The sequence below is a fragment of the Aphelocoma coerulescens genome, chromosome 18 (assembly GCF_041296385.1).
Source record: "Aphelocoma coerulescens isolate FSJ_1873_10779 chromosome 18, UR_Acoe_1.0, whole genome shotgun sequence".
In the NCBI taxonomy this organism is placed as follows: domain Eukaryota; kingdom Metazoa; phylum Chordata; class Aves; order Passeriformes; family Corvidae; genus Aphelocoma; species Aphelocoma coerulescens.
Window position 1 is genome coordinate 2,396,766 of NC_091031.1, and position 22,918 is coordinate 2,419,683.

At 53.6% G+C, this 22,918-nt stretch overlaps 1 protein-coding gene across 2 annotated transcripts in view; it reads right to left on the minus strand.

The window, feature by feature from the left end:
* The window catches only part of MAP2K6 (mitogen-activated protein kinase kinase 6), a 53,215-nt gene extending 30,972 nt beyond the window's left edge, over positions 1–22,243 (minus strand). Inside the window, exon 1 of one of the 2 annotated variants that reach the window (XM_069032906.1) lies at positions 22,069–22,243. In XM_069032906.1, the coding sequence (XP_068889007.1) occupies positions 22,069–22,084 (16 nt within the window). In that variant the 5' untranslated portion in view covers positions 22,085–22,243. Of the gene's footprint in view, positions 1–7,338; positions 7,596–22,068 lie in introns of those variants that run through there. The other variant, XM_069032905.1, reaches the window with a different exon arrangement.
* Positions 22,244–22,918: the final 675 nt, after the last annotated feature.

Consider the following 22,918-nt stretch of genomic DNA (forward strand, 5'->3'; position numbering starts at 1 on the left):
GGCCCATTTCAGCCCCATCTGACAGAGAAATTGAGCTTTTGGAGATTGCAAATCTGAGAAAAGCAGGTGACTAAATAAAGGAGTCCCCAGCTCAGGGACTGAAGCACAAAAGCCACCCACGGCAGGCACCAGTGTCCACACAGGCCGCAGGTGCCTCAGACACCAAAGTAACAGCACAGGGCTCAGTCCTGAGGCACAAACCACCAGTGCAGAGGGTTTTCACTGCAATCCCTTGGAATCTGCAATAAGGAAAGCCCCAGTGAACCACCACACACAGCACAAACTCAAAATGTGGCTCCCTCTGCAGAAGGTTCTGCTGGTAGCTCAGCAGATGGGATCGTACATCTGCTCCCCAGTACCCAAAAAACCATGGATTTTCTGTGTAAACAAGCCCTGGAGCCTTGCTTGGTCCCTGAGCCTTCAAGCTAAAGCTCATTTGAGAGCTCTCCCTGCAGTTTGGCACATGGAGACATCCACAAGCACTTGACTCAAAAGCACAGCTTTAAGAATAATTGAGGGGGAAAAAGTCGAGCCTGGATTGGAGTCTGGAGTGTGGATGCTGAGAGACATCTCCAGAACCCAGTTTTGATTCAGCAAAACGTCCAGGGTATCTGTGACATTAAGCAGAAGCTTAAATCTACTTTCTTTTAGGAAAAAAAATTACCCACAGTAAATATTGAACCGACTGGTGCTGGAAAAGGGGACGCCTTTCCAAAGCCTTTCTTGCAAGTGCATTGCTCAAGGCAGCAGTTCCATCTCAGGATGAGAGCAAACAGCCTCAAGTCATGCCAGGGGAACTTTAGATTAGAAATTAGGAGGAATTTCTTCACCAAAAGGGTGGTCAGGCATTAAAAGAGGCTGCCCAGGGCAGTGGTGGAGTCACCATCCCCGAAAAGACAGGAGGGTGTGGCACTTGGGGCCATGGTTTAGTGGTGGGCTTGGAAGTGCTGGGTTAATGCTTGGATTCAATGAGCTTGGAGAGCTTTTCCACCCTTAATGATTCCCTGATTTTCTGGTTCTAATGCCAGCAGTTGGCTGCAGCATCACTTGAACCTCCTGTGCCCCGGCACTGACCCCATTTGCTCCTGCAGGGCCTGGACCAGCCCAACCAACCCCGAGAACCAAAGGAGGTCTGAAAGCAAAACTGCAATAGGAAAAAGAAACCCTGACTTAATGAAAACACATTAAATACTTCCCTGTGAAGGTCTTAAACCAAATTCCTGAGGGAGGGGAGAAAAACACATTTCCAAGGGGCTTGTTAACCTCTTTCCCACCAGCACTGACAAAGCTCAGGGATGGATGTTGTAAACCCCCTTCAATTCGGGCAGTGCTAAATATCAATATTGAAAAAGGAAACTTCAACGTTTCACAGCGAAAAGAACAGAGAATAACAAAGAAAGGGAAGACAGAGGAATTCACTGCCCACATAGGCTGTAACAGAAAATAAACTCTGACTTCTGAAGGAAAATCCCATTCCCCAGTCTCCAGACTTTTCACTTGCAGTCGAACACTTTTTATGATATAATCCAAAATAAATGGTTCCTTGCCACAAAAAGCTCCTATTTCCTTCAAAGGATATTAACTAGTTCTGTCTTCACCACAATTTATTATTAAAGCTGTGTTCAATAGCCATGTAGCAACATTTCCTTTCAAACAACACTCTTTAGTATATAACTTGCTGGTAAAATTGCACAGGTGGGAAATGCCTCTTTCTCCCATTTATTTAGGAGATAAAAGTGGCTCATTTACAATTCCTGTCTCTCCCAAGGATTTTTTGTCTGATTTCTTGGAAGGTTTTGAAAGCTAAATGATCTGGTTTTCCCCTAGCAGCTGTACTCTCTGTGTGAGCAAACCCCCACACCTAAAATGAGGGCAAAATGGGAATGTTTGGTGGGTTTCCACAGAAGAAGAGTGAATTTTGGCAGCTCATGGGCAGCTCACAAAGCTCCACAACCAATGTCTGGCCTGATCCTGAAGTGCCACTTTGCAGAGGGAAAGGACCCTTGGCGATGGCTTAGGTGCAAAACTCCAGCCCCAGACGGTTCTTGCAAAAGCAAGGAATTAAGATTATTTTTTCTGTGTCCCAGCCACCCTGGAGATGCCCAGCAGGAGAGTTCTTCATGCAAAGCCTTGGTCTGCAAGTGCAAAGGGCATCCCTTATCCACAGCATGGTTCCAGCCCACACTGCAGTAACAATGGTGGGCTTGATGCTGTCAAAGAGAACTTTAAGCCTTACAGGACACCTGGAAATACCCAAATGTCTGAGAAATCCACTCATTAGCCCTCCTGGACACAAACACTGAGATATCTCAAAGCTGCTGATGGCAGCCAGGGCAGAGCAGGGTCACCAACTGCTGCTGTAGGTGTAACAACCTTGTATTTAAAAGTATTTTCACAAAGTGACCAAAAATGACCAAAGAAGTGAAAGAAATATTTTTAACAAGTATTAAGGATCATCTCACAGGTTCATTATTTATACTTGCAAATTCTTATGGTTGTTATACAAACCATCTTGGCACAGTCTGAGGGCTGGGGATGGACTTGTTCATCTCCTTCAGTCCCGTCACCTGCCCCAGCACCAGCTCGTCACCACTGCCCAGTTCTCAAGGTGAAAAGCCTTTAATCCCACCCAGGTCTCTCCCCCATGGGATCCCACACGTGGGGATATCCCAGCCCAGTGTGAGAGGAGCGGGAAGGCCGGGAGCATTCCTGGTGTCCCCACAGCCACACACTGCCCAGTCCAGACTAAACAACGGCCACCGAGCAGAGCCTGGGGCTCCCTGCCGAGCTGCTGTGCTGGAAAATTAAAATACACAGAGATAACGAAGTATATTCTCAGTGAGTGGGCCTGAGGAGAAGCTGTGCTGCTGGAGCCATACCCAGACTCCTTCTGGCTCCATTCCAGCTGAAATGGAAATCAAGCCCTCAAAGAGAACACAAATGGAGGCACATTCCTCAAGTAGCTACTTCTGGTGGGTTTTGTAGCACAAAACCCTGGTGGCCACTTCCCCGAGGGAGCCGCACATGTCCTCCCATGTGGCATCTCCACAGCCACGACCACAGCAACTCCTGCATCACCCCCTTCCTCCCACAGGGTCCAAATGGGTGAATCCCTCTGAAATTTGTTATTTGGGCAGTCCAAGTGTGGAACCAGGCTAGGGCTCTTGGATTCAAATGCCTGTGGGACAGACCCGCAGGTGACAGGGGAGTTGGTGACGTTGGTGACTGTGGTGGGGAGGCACCAGGGAAGTTCTCTCACCACTTCTGCCCCCATAACTGGGTTGTGTGCCTTGGTAACCTTTTGGTAAAGGTGCCTAAATCCCTGCGGTGCAGAGCCCCAGGGACAGGGTGGGTGAGCACCTGAGCTGTGCCCACCATCCAGTTTGTAAATGCAGAGCTTCAGCCAAGCCCTTGTTTCTGGAGAAAACCAAAAACCAGGTGTTCCTGTAAGCACCAATGATGTGGATAAGTGGGTCTGAAAATCTGGTTTCCAATCTTGCACTAAGCCACAAAAAAAAGAATTTAATATGTTTAAAAGCTGTAGAAGTTTCAACCAAAGGCCAAGGGACAGGATAAGATAGATTTGTGCTTCATTTCTCTCCTTGAAATCTGATGGAGCTGCTCTCTCCTTAGCCCTGCCAGTAAGTGGCCAAGTGCCACTGGCTGCTCTTCCATCACTGCCAGGAGCAACTGGATCTGTTGGAAGCAAATGGAGATGCTCCAGGGATGATGGTGTGTCCTCTGTGCAGGATAGGGACATTTCCCACACGTCCTTTATCTGTGTCTTCCCTCATGGCCGTTTGCAACAACTCCTTGGAAACAGCAAACTTGGAATGTGTTTCCTTAACAACACTTCTGGGCTGCCTGGGGAATGGAGCAGAGCCCACCACGGTCGTGGGGCCAAGGTGGCTCCCAGCTCCAGGCTTTCCTCCTCTCGTTTGGATGCCATGGAGCTGCTGGCACATTTGGCGGCCACTGGCACATCCAGGTCTGAGCACACCACGGCCCCATGGTGCCCACACTGTGACTCACACCTTTATGTCTGAATTAAAGCATTACTTATTTTCCTTTCTGTCCCCCAGGAGCCACATTTTGGGTCAGGAAGCAGGAAAGGCAAGAGCACTTTTATGGCTGTGGTGAATTTTTCCAACATGTATCAGACTGACAGCACAGCAGGAAACCCTGAAACACTGGCACAACACCGGAGCAGACGATGCTGCGTTCGCATCCCATCTGAATTCCCGAGGCTTCTGAAGAGAAGAGCACGGCCTGGGCACAGCTGCCCCACTGACCACGCACCAGCTGACCCCAAACTACCTACTGGCACCGTCAGCTCCCACACCGTAACGGTGGGAATGCAAGTCACTGTCCTGTCCCGAGGCTGGCCATGCCCACGACCTGTCTGTGCCCCAGCACCCAGATGTGTCCCAGCACCCAGATGTGTCCCAGCACCCAGATGTGTCCCAGCACCCAGCCATGCCCCAGCACCCAGCCGTGTCCCAGCACCCAGCCGTGCCCCAGCACCCAGCCCTGTCCCAGCCATGTCCCAGCACCCAGCCCTGTCCCAGCACCCAGCCGTGCCCCAGCACCCAGCCCTGTCCCAGCACCCAGCCCTGTCCCAGCACCCAGCCCTGTCCCAGCACCCAGCCGTGCCCCAGCACCCAGCCGTGTCCCAGCACCCAGCTGTGCCCCAGCACCCAGCCCTGTCCCAGCACCCAGCCCTGTCCCAGCACCCAGCCGTGCCCCAGCACCCAGCCCTGTCCCAGCACCCAGCTGTGCCCCAGCACCCAGCCCTGTCCCAGCACCCAGCCCTGTCCCAGCACCCAGCTGTGCCCCAGCACCCAGCCCTGTCCCAGCACCCAGCCCTGTCCCAGCACCCAGCCGTGCCCCAGCACCCAGCCCTGTCCCAGCACCCAGCCGTGCCCCAGCACCCAGCTGTGCCCCAGCACCCAGCCCTATCTCAGCACCCAGCCCTGTCCCAGCACCCAGCTGTGCCTCAGCACCCAGCCCTGTCCCAGCACCCAGCCCTGTCCCAGCACCCAGCCGTGCCCCAGCACCCAGCCCTGTCCCAGCACCCAGCCGTGCCCCAGCACCCAGCTGTGCCCCAGCACCCAGCCCTATCTCAGCACCCAGCCCTGTCCCAGCACCCAGCCGTGCCCCAGCACCCAGCCCTGTCCCAGCACCCAGCCGTGCCCCAGCACCCAGCCATGCCAGCAGCTGCCCCGGGGTTTCTCTGTCGCAGGGCTGAACTCGCTCCTCTGACTCAACCCTGCAACCTGTAATAAACCCCTGGCAGGAGAGGCTCCAAACCAAAATAGCAGGGCTGTGAGGGAGCAGGCAAGGTGCACCCGGTGAACCAATGGTGGGGTTGAGCAATGCCAGGGTTATTTGCGGCCCAGGGCCTGGCTGTGCCGCGGGAGCCGCGCTCCTGACCGGCGGCGGCTGACGTAGGTCAGCCCTGCTGAGGCACAAACACTGAGGAGACAAAGATCTTCAGCTTTGCTGCGAGGTAAAATCACAAGGTCAGGGCTTCGTGCCTGCCTCAGACCGGCCTCCAGCAGGAGAAGCTCTGAACAGCACCAGAAGAAAACACTGGAATGAGGCAGAGCAGAGAGCTCCACAACACGGACTCCAGCAGGCTTAATCTGCGGATCCTGCAGTGCAGACACAGACAGAAATGTCACCAAACTCTGTAAATATCAGGACCTATTTGCCCGCCTTTCAAGCTCTGTACTTCAGTAATTCAATTTTGAAGGTAATTTCGGGCTAATCTCTCTTACTCTGCCCATTTTCCTCTTAACACACCCTGCAAAAGGGCTGCGGGCTGCTGGATTACTCATGTCAATACTGAAACCAGAGGGATGCAATTTCTTCTTGTTTATCTGCACATTTTGGTTACGAGAGTCTGTCTGTCACTCTGATAAGAGTGCATTTCCAAATTTTAGAAGAGTTCAGACCTTCTGAGTGCAAAGAGGAAGAGACACTTTGATAGAGATCAGATGTGAGATTCTGTGCTAACACATGCCCTGAGGAGGGGCTGCAGGGATGCTGGGGAGGGGACGGGGAGCTGATACAGCTTTGGGGCAATTCTGTACCCCCTGGAGCCCCCCACCAAACAAACCTGAGCCCCCCTGCAGCTCCTGCAGGGAGCACTGGGATAATCACATGCTGGAGCAACCAACCAGCAGGTATTGTGGGACACCAGCACCCAGGGCCGGTCTGGAGATGAAGGAGGGTCATCTAATAGAGATGATCCTAAAGGTATGGGAGTTCGGGATCCTTTTTGTCCTGTGGAAGTCACGGACACCTCACTGAGCTGTTTCATGGGCTCCCACAATGGCTTGGACATTCCAGTACCATGGATTTCTCTTCCCAACTGGGCTCTGCCCCAATGTGTTCCCTCCACCCCCTTCCAGTGCTGGCCTGCGGGAAAACCAGCATGAGAAGGAATGAGGCCTTCAGTGCCCATTTCCACACTCACAGATCAGCAAAGAGCAGACACATGCTCTCTCCTGATGCTAATGGGGAGGTGACAACAAACAGCTTTGCCAGACAATGTCCCTTCCCAGCCCAGACACAGCATCACTTCCAATCCATCACAGGAACAGCGCGGGGCCACCCGTCCTGTTCCTGCTGAGCTGGTGCCAGCACCGCGCTGGCATCTGCAGATGTGACAAGGCCACACAGAGCCCTCCCCTGAGACCCTGCCCTGCCAGGATCAGCCAGCTTCCCATCAAACAGCAGCTGCAATGCAAAGCAGCCTGAAATCCCTGGTCCCTTAGGTGCTAATGGGAGATGGGAGATAGGAGCACGTTTGTTGCCTGCCTACAGCTTTCAGCACAGGCCACAGGAGACTGGAATATTAAAAACCCTGTTACAACACTGGCTGAACTCATCTGGCATGTGCATCCAGCTGCTCCAGTGGCCTGGGGCAAAGGGAACAGCTCCTCCCAAACGGCAGCACCTCCGTGCAGACAGTGGCATCACCACCCCGCACACACCTGAGCCGGGCACCTGATCCCAGGGAATTCCACTCACCCGGGGCTTGGCTGCCCCAAGCTGACCCCTGCATCAGCCCTCGGAGATCCCAAACACTCTCCTCCCAGGCGAGTGCAAGGTGGGAATGTTCAGCTCTCTGCTGATTCACCCCAGCTGCAAGAGGCTCCGTGAGGAACTGGCAGTGCCTCGGATCCATGGGATGAAGAGGGGAGGAGGCGGTGGTGGAAGGGATGAGCACCAGCATGTGCACGCTCAAATATCATCCCTAACAACCCCACCCATGGCCATGGGTGAGATGGAGAATCACAAACTGCTAGAAGAGACCCACAAGGACCTCACCAACTCCCAAAGTTGCACAAGTCCTGTCTGTGTGTCCCCTCCGCCTGGTGTGTGCAGTGAGGAATTCAGGCAGAAACACCTCTGCAGCTGTGGGCTCCAAGTCACATCCCCCAAAGCAAGGGACTTCCATGGATGAGGATGTCAGCAGCTGCCAAAGGACGCAGCCCACAAATGCAGAACTCCATGCTTTGTCCATGCACCCTCCCATCTCCAACAGCCTGACGGGCATCCCCTCGGGACCAAAGCCTCTTCCTTCTTCTCACCTTCTTTTGCTTAACTGTTTTTCTACCCAGCAACTTGATTTCACAGGTGGCCCAAGCCCCCCTTCCACTCCTCCCATCACACCGTCCCAAATGCCCTCAAATCCTACAAATCACTCACAGCTGCAGGACAGGGAAGCTGCAAGAAGCATACAACCAAGGTTCAGGGAAATCCTGCTGGGGTCCAAGAGATGCCCTAAAGGACTGGGTTTTGTGCTCCTTGTGGTCACTGGAGCTGGTTGCAATCCTTGTGGCTTCCAGCAGTGAGATGGCCACATCCTCCTGCTGCTCTGGGAAAGATGTGATGGTGATGGAGACCCCACGGAGCAACAGAGGCCACTGGAGCCTCATGGCCTCTCCCCTTCCCCTATATCATGAGAAATCCCAGCAGTGGAGCTCCGGGGAGCCAGTGGATGGGGCAGGCGCTCCCCCAGTCCCCCGCACACCATAAATCACAGCCCCATTTTCCCTCTGCCAAGGTCCACTGGCCTCGCTGCTTCCCCATCCCAGAGCTTGTTTTCTTTGCTGCTTATCTCCAATCAGGAAATCCACAGGAGTTGCAGGCCAGGAAAGCTGTTAGACAAGAGCCTCCAGCCCTGGCCGGGGTTTTTTACAAGGGACTTTTCATTTTGCTGCCGCTTTGTTTTCAGCCCTCGCCTGTCTGCTTGCAGTGGGAGTTTACTGGAATCAAAACTGGAGAAAAGCTCTTGGAATTCACCCGGGGAACAAAAGGGCTTTTGTGCAGGAGGATTTGGAGGACGAGGCAGCTTTCACTGCCGCTACCTCTGTGTCTGTTTTCCCCGTGCCAAAGAGCACCTGCCCATGGCAGAGCAGGAGGTGGGATGGGGAGGAGGTGGGCAGAGGAGGGGGTGAGCTCTGCCCGAGCACAGGGGACACATGGGCAGGGGCACAGACACCTCCCACACCTGCCAGCAGCAGAAAAGCAGCACAGAAGGGCCAAGAGCTTCCCAAATATTCCTGCATCGTGTTTTATCCCAGCCTTTGTGCCTGGCTCTGCCCCTCCAACAGAAGGCAGGGAGGGCTTTGCTCCTCAGGGCAGCAGCAGCACCCTATGAAGTCTCCCAAGGGACTCTGCCATGCCAGTGGGTGCCCCCCATGCAGCCCCATGGATGAGGGGATGAAGCTCCCACAGCCAGTGGGTGAGCTGAGGGGATGCTGTGGGTTTGCCCATGAGCTGGGCATCACTTCCGGTACTCCACTTGTGTTTTTTTACTTCCCCTTATCCACCAAGATTTCACCTCAGAACACCACCGTGAGTGACCACGGGGCTCTGACCAACTTCCCACACATATCCCAAGCGGGCAGCAGCCACTGTCCCATATTTAACACAAAAGCAGGTGCTCCATCTGCCTCAGTCACGAGGGGAGCAGGATTTGCCTTAAATACATGAGCCCCAGCCCAGCTACAAACACTTCTGTACTTCCCAAACCCACTGCTCCCAACAGTAAAGCATCCACCTCATACAATTACAGAATATCCTGAGTTGAAAGGGACCCACAAGGATCATCGAGTTCAACTCCATTTCCCACTGCTCTGCTGAGCCTCAAACCCCAGTTTTCTTTCTCCACAGACACATTTTTGCTCAAGGTCTCTCTCCAGCTCCAATATTGTTTTTCGGGTTTCTAATGTGCTCGGTGCAGCTGGGATTTTCTCCCAGCAGATCTTGCAAAGGAGTTTTGAAGCAGCAGAGTGGGAGCTCTGCAGCACAGCTACATCTCCCCTGAGAACACAGACCAGCTCCTGCCTCTGCCCCGGCTGCAGGGGCAGCCAGCCTGGCAGTGCCAGCACCCACTTGAGGAGCCAGGGCCTCCTGGAGCTGCCAGCTGTGCTGCCAGCACAGAGAAAGGCAAATGGCTTTGGACAGGAAGGTGACATTGCCACCCGCTCGCTGATGCTGGGAGCGTTCCTGGGCCTTGCTGCTGCTCGGGTTTAAGCACGTGCTCAGCCTGAGCTCACGTTCCCATCAAGGCTGGCCTAAGTGCCAGGCTGAGCAGGGTCAGGGATGTAAAGGCTGTGCCAGACTCCCAGCTTAGCTGTAGCAGCTGGCTACAGCTTTCAGCCCATCCTTCAGCCCCAAAAGGGACAGCCTGACACCCCACACACGGACAGCTTCCTGATGCTGCCTCGTAGCACCCACTGGCAAAGCCCTGTGGGCAAGTGCTGAGGCTTGTCCAGCCTAAGGGAGTCAGGAGGTTTAAACATGAGAAAAGCAGGGCCTGGATATCAAAAGGGTGTGATTGGGACAGGAAGGGCTCGCCTGGGGAGCTCTGCCAACAGCCCCTCTGCCAACAGTCCCCATCCCCAGAAGAGAATGCATGGAAATTTCATCCTTCAGCTCCTGCTCCCACGCCTTAATGCAGCCCCATTCCCCCACGGAGACGTTTTTGCTCACTGAGCACCTCCCCTGTGGGATGCGTGTCCTGGTGCCATCACCCTCACAAAAGGCTGCAATAAAATCCAATCAGGGCAATGTGAGGTACAGTTTTATTGCTGTCCCCAGGGGCTCCAGGCAGCCACAGGAGTCTCGTTTTACCAAGCCCAGATTGGGTTTGTTCAGCATATTGTAAATTTGGACATTTCAGCTGCACTGCTATCAGACATCTCCTGCTGATGCTCTGCATGTAAAACTTGGGAGTTATAATTTTCTGCTCGTGAGTAAAGATACCTTGGGAAAAAATGGGCCATTTATGCTCCACAGAAAGAAAACTGCCCATTGATTTGGTCATGCCATGAGTTATAAAATATCAATGACTTTTAGAGCCAGGTGGAAACAGAGGAATGTGCCACAAGGCATTTCTTTATCGAGCATCCTCACCTTCTGCAGAAGGCCCTGATGAACAGCAGGGCTGTGTTCATCCATGTGCAGGTCAGAAGTTAGGTGGCAACTTTGCCCAGTGAGTTTTCCTGCATTAGAGGAACACCACAACACCAGCAGCTCTAGCATGGAAGGAGAGGATCTGCTTCCTTGTATGTAGTCACGGGGAATTTTTGCAAAGGTCCAGCCAAATATTGTGATTAAGTTTCAACATGGTCAAGGCTTTGATCAACCTGCCTTTGTGCCACACCATCACACAGCTCTCTTGCTATTCTTTAATGATGTAAGAGCTTGCTTATTTTTATATCTCAGTTATTAAAGATGGCATTTTATAGTCCCAGACAGCGCAGAGGGGAGGAACTAACTCCTGCTCCCTCTGCTGGCAATGCCTCCAGCAAAAGGGTAGGTCCCACTTCAAAAACACCCAGGAACACCATTCCCAGGGAGAAGCCACAGGAAACCAAACCCACGTCCCCTCTGAGCCCTGGCACCACCCAGGGCTCCAGCGCCGCAGCTCCGGGCACTGCCCTCCTGTTATGGCACGGCCAGCAGCGACAGGGGCTGCTCCAGGAGCCCACGGGCACAGAGAGGCGAGGACTGGAGCTGCTCCAGCACCACCATGGCAGCAGCCGTGCGACCACGGGCACCAGCTCTGGGTGCTCCAAACACCTCGGCAGAGCAGGCTGGCACAGCAGGAAGGCTCCAGGAGCTCCAGGCTGTGCAGGGCAAGGTGGATGGATGCAGCTCCCAGGGAAGCTCTTTCAAGTTGAAACCCATTTTAGCCAGAGGTCAGAGAGCACGACCTTCCAGACACCTCCAAAGAATCCCAGAATATCCTGAGCTGGAAGGGACCCAAAGGGATCATCCAGTGCAGCTCCTGGCCCTGCACAGACCCCTCAACAACCCCAGCCTGGGCATCCCTGGCAGCGCTGTCCCAACGCTCCTGGAGCTCTGGCAGCCTCGGGGCTGTGCCCATTCCCTGGGGAGTCGGGGCAGTGCCCACACCTTTCCCTAATAATCCAACCTAACCCTGTCCTGACACAGCTCCAGCCATCCCCAGGTTCCTGTCCCTGTCACAGTGAGCAGAGATTGCAGCTGCCCCTCGGGAGGAAGCTGTAGATTGCCGAGATCTCTCCTCAGCCTCCTCCAGGCTGAAGAGCACACATTTGCTTGTCTGGAATATAAAAAACACAAGCCATATATAAAGAACAAAAGCCTTTCCCCAGTTTTTATCACGCAATTTTATCTCAGTTTGGAGAACACACTGAAGAAATCCATGACAGAACAGCACTGTGACAGACTTGTGGCAGCAGCAAGTCTTGTCCTCCCAATAAAGTGACACAAGTGGGCAGATTTTTTTTCTCTCTACTTATGTCCACGTGGATCAAAGCCCATCAGGTCACATCTCTCCACCCAGCCTTCTAAAGCAGGAGCTGAAAATACAAACCTCCCTTCATGAGCCTTTCTGTCAAAGCCCCCACAGAACTCCCCATGAGAGGTTTGAGGCTGTAGTTTCACTTACACACACAAACTCCCCAAAATGATACTGCTTCCCATGTGCATGAGCAGATAAGCAGAAATGGGGGGGAAAAAGTAACCAAGAGAAGCAGGGTAACACAAATCATCAACACAGATCCACAGTGTCCATCCCACTTAGCAACCAGGACAGAATATATCCCAACCTTGTAAATTCTTATGTGTGTGCTCAACCCCACTCAAGCACATTCAGTCCCACTGAGTCCTGCAAAAGGACTCGGACGCTCTGAGTTTAGCACGTGTGCACTTTCAGCATGAAGACACGAAAAAAATCCTATTTAGCCTCTCCTTTAAGGGAAAAGACAAAAAATTCTCCAGTCCCTACTGTTCCAAACAGGGCCCTGCTCTGCCTCAGCTCTGAGTGAACCTCAGGATTGCTCCTGCCTTTCTGCTGTGGCGGTGCCTTTTTTAAAACCCTTTTTAAAGCAAACTGCTGGAAAAGCAGCCCCCCTTGGCAGGAGATGCTCGCACAGGATGGACCCTAAATGAGGGTGCTCCGAGGTAAAGTGATGCTGGAAGCGCTGGCATTGTTCTGGCTCGGCGCAGGAAGAGCCAGAGGAGGAATTCTCTGCTACTGCAGGAAGCTGTTCCAGCCCCTTATCAGACAGCAAGCTCCTGATTTCTTGCGGGGGAAGTACCAAATGTTTTTGAGGGGAAGGAAAAAAAAAGAAAGGGAAAAAACGGCATGCCTGGCTTTAAAGGAAGCTGCCTGGTGACATGAATGGAGCTGAAGTCATGCTAGGAGGAAGCCTGAGGTGCTGCCCAGCTCAGGTGGCTCCCAGGAAGGGGACATTCCCAGGGCACACTCCCTTGCTGGCACCCCACAGGGACCTGCAGAGGTGCAAGCCCTGGCGTCCTTCTCTCTGCCAAACCCTGCGAATTCAGCCTTGTCTCACTCCACAGAATCACGGAATGAACCAGGCTGGAAAAGACCTTTGAGATCATCAAGTCCAAGCCATGACCCAACACCTCCTCATCAACTAAACCATGGCACTGAGTGCCACATCCAGTCTTTTTTTAAACACCTCCAGGGATGGTGACTCCAACACCTCCTTGAGCAGACAATTCCAGTGCCCAATCACTCTTTCAGTGAAGAATTTTTTCATTTCTTGTCTCCAGAAAGCAACTTGTTTCTCATCATCTCTGAGTGCAGCACTGGCGTCGCCCTCCCCAGCTGCCAGGGGTTATTTTGGGCTCTCCCTCCAGTTCCGATGCTGCTGTCAGGGGGCTGCTTTGGGATGTGGGATGTCCTTCCACGCAATGCACAATCTGCTCTTGTGGTTAATTTATAAAACTGATTCCTTGGCAGGAATCCAAATTCTCTGTAGAGAGGTTCCAAAGTTTTATTAGTAATGAGCAAATTGCTGGTGTCCTTGGGCAAGGTAAGGAAGTCAGAGTCTGTGTTATTTGCCTTTATTTTTTTCCAGAGGGTCTCTCCCACAGGATAATTCCATGTCACACAGCAACAGCTCTCTGGCTACACAAGGACCTGTAGATTTAATGGTTGTCTTGGTTGTCAGATATCTTATTGCATAGATATCTGAAAAAACTTCAATTATAAGTATTATGTTCGCTATTTTATCAGATTTTATGTCTTGTTTCAGGCAAGAACTCCTTGTCCCAGCCTGGTTTCTCCTGGTAGGTTCTTAGGGGATTGTGGTTTTCATCTCTTAGGAGTTAAAAACCAGAAAAACACTTTGGAACAGGTCAAAACCCAACAGTATTAGAGCACTGCCTTTCTTCTCCTTTAATAGGCTACTCTGACAACCCTCTGCTTGTTAAATGAGAGAAAAATCTGTGGGCATGCAGTGAAGGTCAATCTTGTGGTTTTTGAAAGCATTTAATTAACATGGTTAAGCACCAAGGTCTGCTTGGGAGGGAACTTCTGCATTAACCAGCAGCATCTTCCTCTTCAACCTGCAAGAGGGGACTGACTGCAGAATTTATCTTTATCTCCATGTCCTAAACCTCAGTGCTGCTCATATTTAGGTGCAGCAGCTGCCCTGTCCTGTTGCTACTGCCAGACCTGCAAGGACATCGTGGTCAGAGCTGTGTCTGCAGCTCAGAGCCAGCAGAGTCCCAGCTGGCCAGACCCTGACCCCCCTCTGCAGGGGCTGGGGTGACCCCCTGCACCCCCAGAGCCCCTCAGGGCTGCCAGAGCCCCATGCTGTGCCTTGGACTTGTGCTCGAGGCGTTTTTGTCAAGTGCTTAAACAAATCTACTTAAGATGTAGCTTAGCCCAAAGGGGTTTTGGCATTTTGATGACAGCACGTAAAGTCCCTGTCTCTTCCTTCAGCTATTCTCAGCTCCTACAGGTGCTCCTCTCCTTGGATAAAACTACAAGAAATATCCCGTATTTGTGCTTTAACCCTGGGCAGTCACATGCACAAACCCCACAGTCACAGGCTGGCAGTTCCTTTCTGAAAGGTCACAGCATCAGCTGGTTGAGAGAAGAAATCAATCCTAGCCCTTACAAAGCCAGACCGGGTTTTATTTCTCCATCCTTTTGCAGCGCTGGAGACCCTAATTGCAGGCAATTAAAGCAGCCCTAGCAGAAAGGCTGTGTTGAAATCCAAGCTGGGAAGTGTGGCTCTAACTTGGGGGCAGCTGCCAGCGCTGGAGAGGTGCCCTGCAAGAAGGAGCTGAGCCCAGGGCTGTGCTTGGTGCTGCACAAACCCTGCAGGCAGAGCCGGTGCCAGAAGGACCTTCTGAGCTCATGTGCCCTGCTCTGGCAGGGATTGCTCCCCTCCTGTGTGCAGGTACTTGAGGCAGCCTGGCACTCCAGCGGGCTCTGACAGGGCTGCTGCACACGGAGGTGCTGAGAGCAGAGTGGAGCAGATCCAGGGAAACAGTCACCCAGTCATGGAATGGTTTGGGTTGAAAAAGACCTCAAAACTTATCTCATTCCACGGGCAGGGACACCTTCCACTATCCCAGGGTGCTCCAAGCCCTGCCCAACCTGGCCTTGGACACTTCCAGGGATCCAGGGGCAGCCACAGCTCCTCTGGGCACCCTGTGCCTCACCACCCCCACAGGAAAAGATTTTTCCTTAGTATCTGATCCAAACCTACTTTAAACGTCAGTAATCAATGCCGGGTTTGCCTTTAGAATATTCTCCCTCCCTTCCCTTTTGGTGCCAGCTCTCTGGGAAGGTTTGTCTTTGCTGGATTGGGCCTTCCATCACTTCAGAGCTGTCAGAACAACAAAAGACTTTTGAGTCATTTTCTATATCTGACCTTGAACTACTGGAGAAGCAATAAACATTCACGAGAGGAATGATACCATGGAGTGAAGCTGTAATTTTTATAACTTGTTGCTTGAGTGTGAAATGAGCCCTGCTGAAAACACAGGAGCAAGGAACTCAGGGATCAGCCCCCAGTGCAGGATGAACACAGGCACACAAGCACGGTGCCTGGGACTTGCACAGAGCAGCCACACGATGCTCTGAGGCCATTTGGCACTGATAAGCATTTTTCATTGAGTGCAATTACATATTTTTGTTTAGAAAAAGATTCTCCTTCAAAAGCAGCTCCCGAGTCCGTGCTGATTCAGCCTTCATTAAAGGCCTCTTCTTGCAGACACTGAAGTGTTGACTCCTGCACCGATTTTCTATTGCTGCCTTATCTTTGGCATCTCATCTGCAACTTCTGCTGGGTTTTTTCTTTCTTTTTTTGTCCCCCCACTGTTTTCATCTGAATGCAGCAGAAGTGGCTGCTGCTCAGGCTTCAGTTCTTCTCACGATTTTTGATCTGCCTGGGTGCAGGCTAAGAAAACCCAGCCTTGATTATAAAATTGCAGGCTAAGTAGGCTAACAAAACAGCACCAGCAAGAAACTGGATCAGCTTTGCTCCTGTGAAGTTTTCCTGCTCGAGTAAGGGAAAAAAAAAATGCTTCTTCTCCTTACAAATCTGAAACCCTACCCCAGCTGCAGAGGTTGTTTGCATTGGGCTTCACAGCACTCAGGTTTTGCAGCCCAACAAGCCACAGCCACTGCTCCAACAGCAACTGGGGGGAGCAGCCAGTGTAGCTCCTACCTCAGAGCATTCCCTGATGCCATCTCTGACCCTGCCCCTACAAATCCAGGCTCCTGCTTGAGGATGGGATGCAAATGCAAAGGGAACTGCCACAGCTCTGACAGCACCAGCAGACCATGATGCATGAGCAGCTTCTTGGAGATCCCACTGAGGATGTCCAGCATTTCTCAGCACCATCTCCAAAGTAAAGATGACTCAAAAATGCCTGGAGGCTTTCACGGTGGGATGGACACTCTGTCTTTGGAATTCCCAGTTTAAAAGGACAGGGAGGTTTGAAGGCTGGGTTTAATTCTGGCTTTGAGGCAAGAGAAAGCCCTACAAGCAACAGTCCCAGACCTCCCCTCTCCAAACTGCTTTTCACTGTGCCAAGGTCACTGAGCAGGAGTCATTTTCCATTCACACTTGTCAAGTGCAGAATATTGTGGATTTGGAAGACAAAAGCAAAAAAAAAATCCCCAGCTTTTTGCGCAATGAGCAGATATGGAAATTGCACCGAATGGCCTTCATCACTTGGCCACCACAGACCATAATATCTGACGTGGCACCGCTCCAGCCTCCTGGATCTGCTTCCCTGCTAACACTGCTCTAGCTGATAATGCTAATCCCTTCAACTATTCCCAGACAGGCCCTAAGGAAAGGAGCTAAGTAACTCCACAGGTAATGAAACCGATTTTTATTTTTTTTAATTACAGCTCTGTCCATGTCTCAAACTGAAAGAACACTCCTGCAATTTCTCCAGCCACTGGAGGCTGACTCAACTCTTCAGCTAATGATGCTGCTGGTGGCCATGCTGCCAACTTGTAAAATGCACCCCAAAATGGTCCCCCAGAACGTGAGTGACAGCAGGAAGGGACACCTGGTGAGTAATTCTTACTCAGAATTGCTTGTGCCACCCTCTGCCATCAGCTGTGACCTGCCCTGTGCTTGCACTCCCTGTCAGGTGTCAGCTTTGCCTCTGGAGCTGCAGCAGCATCAGGAATGCAAGTTCATGGGGTGAATGCCTTGGGGAAGGGTTGGGAATCATCACAATGACCAGGGTAACAAGCCCTGGGCCTCCAAGTGTGTTTGCAGAGGGCTGGAAAAGCATCCCCACTCCTGTGCCAACAAAACTCCCACACTATTCTTCTTTTTCCAGCTTAAAAAAAGGATCAGAGCTTTTTTCAGGTGTGTTGGTTTTCCATCCTTTTTGGAGAGACTTCTAGAGGTGTTGTCAGAGCTGTTTTCAGAAACAAAAAAAGCCCAAGTGACAACAAACACAGGCACCGTTTGGGGGGAAAAGGCAACTTTTTAGTCATCTTGTGTATTTGCAACTACAGGACCCAGAGTGTGCAAACCTGCTGTAACCACGGTGCACGGCTCCATACCTGGGAGCAGTGAGGTGCCTCATCTCTCCAGACAACTCCTGTGGTTTTCAAGGAGCGTCATTCGCTTCACCTGAGCAGCTTGTGGATGTGTCACGGGAGGGAATTCACCCCTAAGGAAGCGCCGAGGTTTTGGTGACTAAAACAACAAAAAGGAGCCACGCTCGGCGTGGCACTGAGGAGCCTGGCAGGAGCACTCAGCTCTCTGCTCCCTTTTTCCTGCAACTTTGCACTTTTACTGCTAGAATTGCTTCTAGTTTGAGCTTTTAAATGTTTATGTCCTGTCCCTGCCAGGAGCCTGGGTAGCACGCAGGAGCTGCTGCCCTGAGCAGTGCTGGGATGGGTTGGGACACGGGGACAGGGCACCCTGCAGACACCTCAGAGCAGTGCAGGGTGAAGGCAGGGGCTCACCCAGCTGTCCCAGCTCCCACTGGCTCACCTGGGCACAGCAGTGCTTTGGTTCACGCCAGACATCATCTCCAGCCAAACACTTTCTGCCCCAACCAGGTTTTCCTTCTTCCCGAGCTGGGTAACTCCTCCAGCCTGGCATTACATGAGGTTTTTAAACCTCTTTATAAACATTTGCCCCCTCTTCACCCAAAGCAGACACACAGGCACCTCCAGCACTGCAGCACAGCAGGCAGCACCTAAACTAATTCAACAGGGCACCCTTAAAAAAAAAATTAATTAAAAATAAATCAACAGCTCGAGCTGAAATCTGCTGCTAGTCCAGGCTTTGCTAGGCTTGCACCTGACCGTGCCACGGCTTTGCTCCCCGTGCCCTTGCCAAGTGCCTGTGTCATGGGAGTGTGCAAGTGGGGAGAAGCTGAGGTGGTGCTGACGAGGCAAAATGCACATTGCACAAGCCACAGGAGCTGCCTGCAGGTTAATCTTACACCAGCAACAACCTGCCACCTACCTAGGGCTTCAAAAAAAACACCAACAACTCACATTTTGGCTTTACAGCTGCTCCACTGAGACTTCTAGCTGGGGAAAGCAAGAGTGTCTCACACAAAACTGGTGTTTGGAATAGGTGCAGGGCCTTGGGTCAAAGTCCATAGGGTGCATGCTCAGCCAGCATCACGTGGGACGTGCTGCTCATAATCCCAGCCTCCCTTTGCAGCTGGAGCACTGAGAACTGTATTTGAAACAACAAAGTCTGAGGTTTAGGTGGGAGATCAACAGGCAGCAATACCTAGTTTAAATATCATTTCCATGTATTTATGAATCAGTGCTCTAATGGGTACTGCTCCCCCTTCCCTTTTCTGATTTCAATGGAGAAAATTGCATATTTGCAGGTGTTTTCTCCCATGTGGGTTTTACCAGAGAATAATTCCCCCGTTGCAAGGAATTTGGGAGACTCTTCTATATATCTGCTGTCACCAGAGTTCAGATTTACAGCCTCAAACTGCACTTGGCTTGAAATTAATATGGACTTCCGTTTTTTCTCCCCCCTCCTCTTCCCAAATAATATCCTATTAGTCACGACAGCCAAACGGGCTGGATTTGGGCAACGATTCAACTTCTGAACTCCCATCAACATCAAGGCCCTCTGGGCCAGAGCAGGCTCAACTCCCAAGGTGAGGAACGGAACAGGCTGCAGGAACCTGCTGTGCTCAGGAAAAGCTGACTTGCTATGGATTGGTCCATCCAACAAAAAAATACCAGTTTGCAGTTTAAAAGAGGGAATGAAGGTAGGAACAAGCACAGGGTGAAATGCAGGGATGTCATTGACTTCAGGTGGATTTTGTATTTGGATGGACCCTCAGGGAGCCCATCAGGACAGGTAATGTGGCCGAGAACCACGAGCACAACACTGGAGGCATCTGCTCATTCCTGCTATGGAAAGGGCCAGAAGGAAAGTGTTGTTTCTGGATTTCAGGGAGAGTTTTAACCTTTACAGACTATGCAGGAGGCAGAGCCCCTCCCATTGTTCACATGGCATAGGTAGGATCCCCCTGAACCAGGTGGGATTCCTTGCAGGGAATAAGAACAACTCTGCTGCTCACATGTTCCCCTGACAAGCTGCATCAAAAAAATTCATCTCTGGCAGATTCTCAGAACAACTCTGGAAAGGATTCAAAGCAGGGAGAGGGCTCAGCAGCTGGCTGGGGCTCTGGGCTGTATTTTCAAGAGCTGCCGAAGAACCTCCTGTGCAACACATGAAAGCCGATCCCGAAATGCAGATTATGCCTCCCTTGATTCATCCCAAAGAACGACACCTCTGGTGCAAACCCCGGAGCTGAAACCCCTTCCCGAGCAAAAGCTCGGCCTGAACAGCTGAACTTGGAAAAGTTATCCGTGCGAGGAATGCGGGCTCAGGCACTGGTGCTGCGGAGCGCGAGGAGGACGGGAACGGGACTCAAGAATGATGCCATTCATTGAGATCATGTTTTGTGGGTTGGCTACTTCCATCTTCCCTTTTTCCTGGTACTGGGGAGGACGCAGAAGGCCGGTGCTGGGGAGCGTGGGGGACGCTCAGCACCCCTGCAGGGCCACCAGCACAGGTCCCTGCCCGTCACCTCCTCTGCATGCTCCACCTTTGCCACCCCCAGGCTTTTTGGGCCCCCCCTGGCCAGCCCCTGCCCCCCCGAGGGTCTCCCAGGAACCCTCCTTGCCAGTGGCAGAGTGCTCTGGGTACCACCGGGTTCAATCCTGCATTATCAAACTTTCTTGGCTCTTTGCATCGGAAACTTTTACAATTCCCTGCTCGGCTGGAAAGGATGACTGCAGCAAACCCAAATTAGGAATAAATTATACAACAACTTTACATTTTTCTTCTACAAAGGAAAACTGTGTGGCAAGAGCTGTGCAGGCACCTCCTTCCCAACATCCTCTCTTGCAAGGATTACTGTGGAAGGCTTCACAGACGGCTTAGTTTGAATAGATAAATAAATAAACACAACAAGAGGCAGCTCCAAACCCAGTTTGGGACCTGCCCCGCCACATGCTACCTCTCACCCCCCCCATCCCCAATCCCAAGTATGTGCAAGGGCTGCAGGATGCAGGGAGAGCCAAGCTGCAATATCCAATCCAAGCACTTCAAAAGCTCCAAAAGCTGCATCTGTGTGGCCGCTCGCTGACATATGGGCATCTATTTCCACAATGAATGGCCGCAGCAACTCCTCCTTAAAGCTCCCTCCGCCTGCTCTTGCAGGGGCTGTTGCATTCCCGCAGCATTTTTGCAATATTAAATTCTCCACTTCCTCCCACCCCCCCCGCCCTTGCAGGGCACAAGGCAGAGCCTCTCCGGAATAAGCAGCGAGTTAAAACGCAAAGAGCGAGCGCTCTGTGCCACCGCGCTGGCAGAAATAAATCACTGCTGTCCCTTTCCCAAACCCCCTCCTGCCGCTCCTTAGTGCTCAACTCCTGCCCTTTTGCAGCTCCTCAACGCTCAGTTTTTGCCCTTTTGCAACTCCTAAATTCTCAACTTCTGCAGCTCCAAAATGCCCAATGCCTCTCCTTTTGCAACTCCTAAATGCTCAACTTCTGCCCTTCCTAAATGCTCCATTTTTGCCCTTTTGCAACTCCCAAATTCTCAGTTTCTGCAGCTCCTAAATGCTCGAGTCCTGCAGCTCTTGAATGCTCTATTCCTGCCTTTCTCCAGCTCCTAAATGCCCAATTCCTGCCCTTTTGCAACTCCTAAATTCTCAACTTCTGCAGCCCCTAAATGCTCCATTCCTGCAGCTCCTAAATGCTCCCATTCCTGCAGCTCCAAAACGCTCCATTCCTGCCTTTCTGCAGCTCCCAAATACCCAGTTCCTGCCTCCCTGCACTTCCCAAACGCTCCGTTCCTGCCTTTTTGCACGCTCGGAGCGTGCTGGTGTGACAAACCCCACTGCTGCCTGTGACCAAAAGTTACCAAATATTACGGGGTGGGGGGGGGAGAGAAATGGGTGGAAAATGATCTCAGCGCTGGCACGAGAACAATACTTTCCCATGGAAACATAGGTATATATTTAATTCCTGGTAACTCCACTCCAGTTTCACCTTTCATCTCCCTCGCGGACTTGTTTAAAAGTTTGCTTTAACCCCGCACCGAGCCCCGGCTGCAGCTGCTCCTCCAACACCCCCCTTTTCCCGGCCGTGCCAAAGGCAGGCGAGGGGCTCGGTCATCCCGGGAGCGGCTCCCGGCTGGAGCCAGCGCGGGGCTGCAGCAGCGCCAGGGAGCAGGAAATGCGGCGGGAGCTGCACCGGGAGCGGCACCGGGAGCGGCACCGGGAGCGGCGACCCCAGGACGCGCGGGCGTGCAAACGCGCGGGCACGCGCAGCACGTGCACCCACGCCCGTGCATGCACATGCACCCGCGCGTGCACGCGCAGTTGCACACGCAGCTGCACGCGCACACATGCACCCGCAGTTGCACCCGCAGTTGCACCCGCAGTTGCACCCGCAGCTGCACGTGCACCCGCACGCGGACACGCACCCGCAAGCTGCACCCGCAAGTTGCACAAGCGAACGCGCACGCACCCGCGAAGTTGCACAAGCGAGTGCACGCGCGCGTGCACATGCACGCGCACCCGCGGCTGCACCCGCGGCCGTTGCACGCGCGCGCGGGCGCGCACACGCGCGCGCGGCTGCACCCGCGGCTGCACGCGCAAATGCACGCGCAGATGCACGCGCACATGCACCCACCCGCAGCTGCGCCTGCACATGCACACGCGCGTGCACGCGCGGCCGGCACGCGCGCACGCCCCTCTCACCTCGGGGCTGAGACATTGTCCCCCGCCTGGGTGGGGGGAAGGGCGCGCGCACAAAGAGACTTCCCCGTGCGGCTCCTCCGGGGCGAGTTGCCCAACACACAAAAGATGCGAGGCGCGCTCCCCGCGCGAGCTCCCGCCTGGGCGGCGCGGGGCTCGGGGCGCGCCGGGCCGCGCCGGGCCGGGCCGGGCCGGGCCGGGGGTCCCTGCGCGGCTGGCGCGGGGCCGGCGCGGCTGCACCTACATGATGGGCCGGGGCGGCCGCCCCGGCCTCCGGCGCGCGCGGGGGGGGGGGGCCCGCACCGCGCACGCGCGGCGCCGCCGCAACGGCGCACGGGAGATGTAGTCCCGCGGCCTCCCCCCGGCAGGGCGCGCCGCCGGCAGGGGGCGCGGGGAAGGCGGCGGCGTTCGCTCGGCTCCGCTCCGGTGGCCTCGGGCCGCTCCGGATCGCCTCAGAACGCCGCAAATCGCTCCGGACCGCCCCGCACCGCGCAGCGTCTCATCGCCCTGCCTCACATCGTACCGTGCCGCGCCGCTCCGCTCCGCCCGGGCGCTGCTCTTTCCCCAAAAGCCTGTGCCGGCGCGCGAGCGAAGTGCCTGCCTGCCCCGCGTCTGCCCGCTGCCTGTGCCCCTGCCAGCCTGCGTCCCTGTGCCCCTGCCAGCCTGCATCCCCGTGCCCCTGCCAGCCTGCATCCCTGTGCCCCTGCCAGCCTTCATCCCCGTGCCCCTGCCAGCCTGCATCCCTGTGCCCCTGCCAGCCTGCATCCCCGTGCCCCTGCCAGCCTGCATCCCTGTGCCCCTGCCAGCCTGCATCCCCGTGCCCCTGCCAGCCTGCATCCCTGTGCCCCTGCCA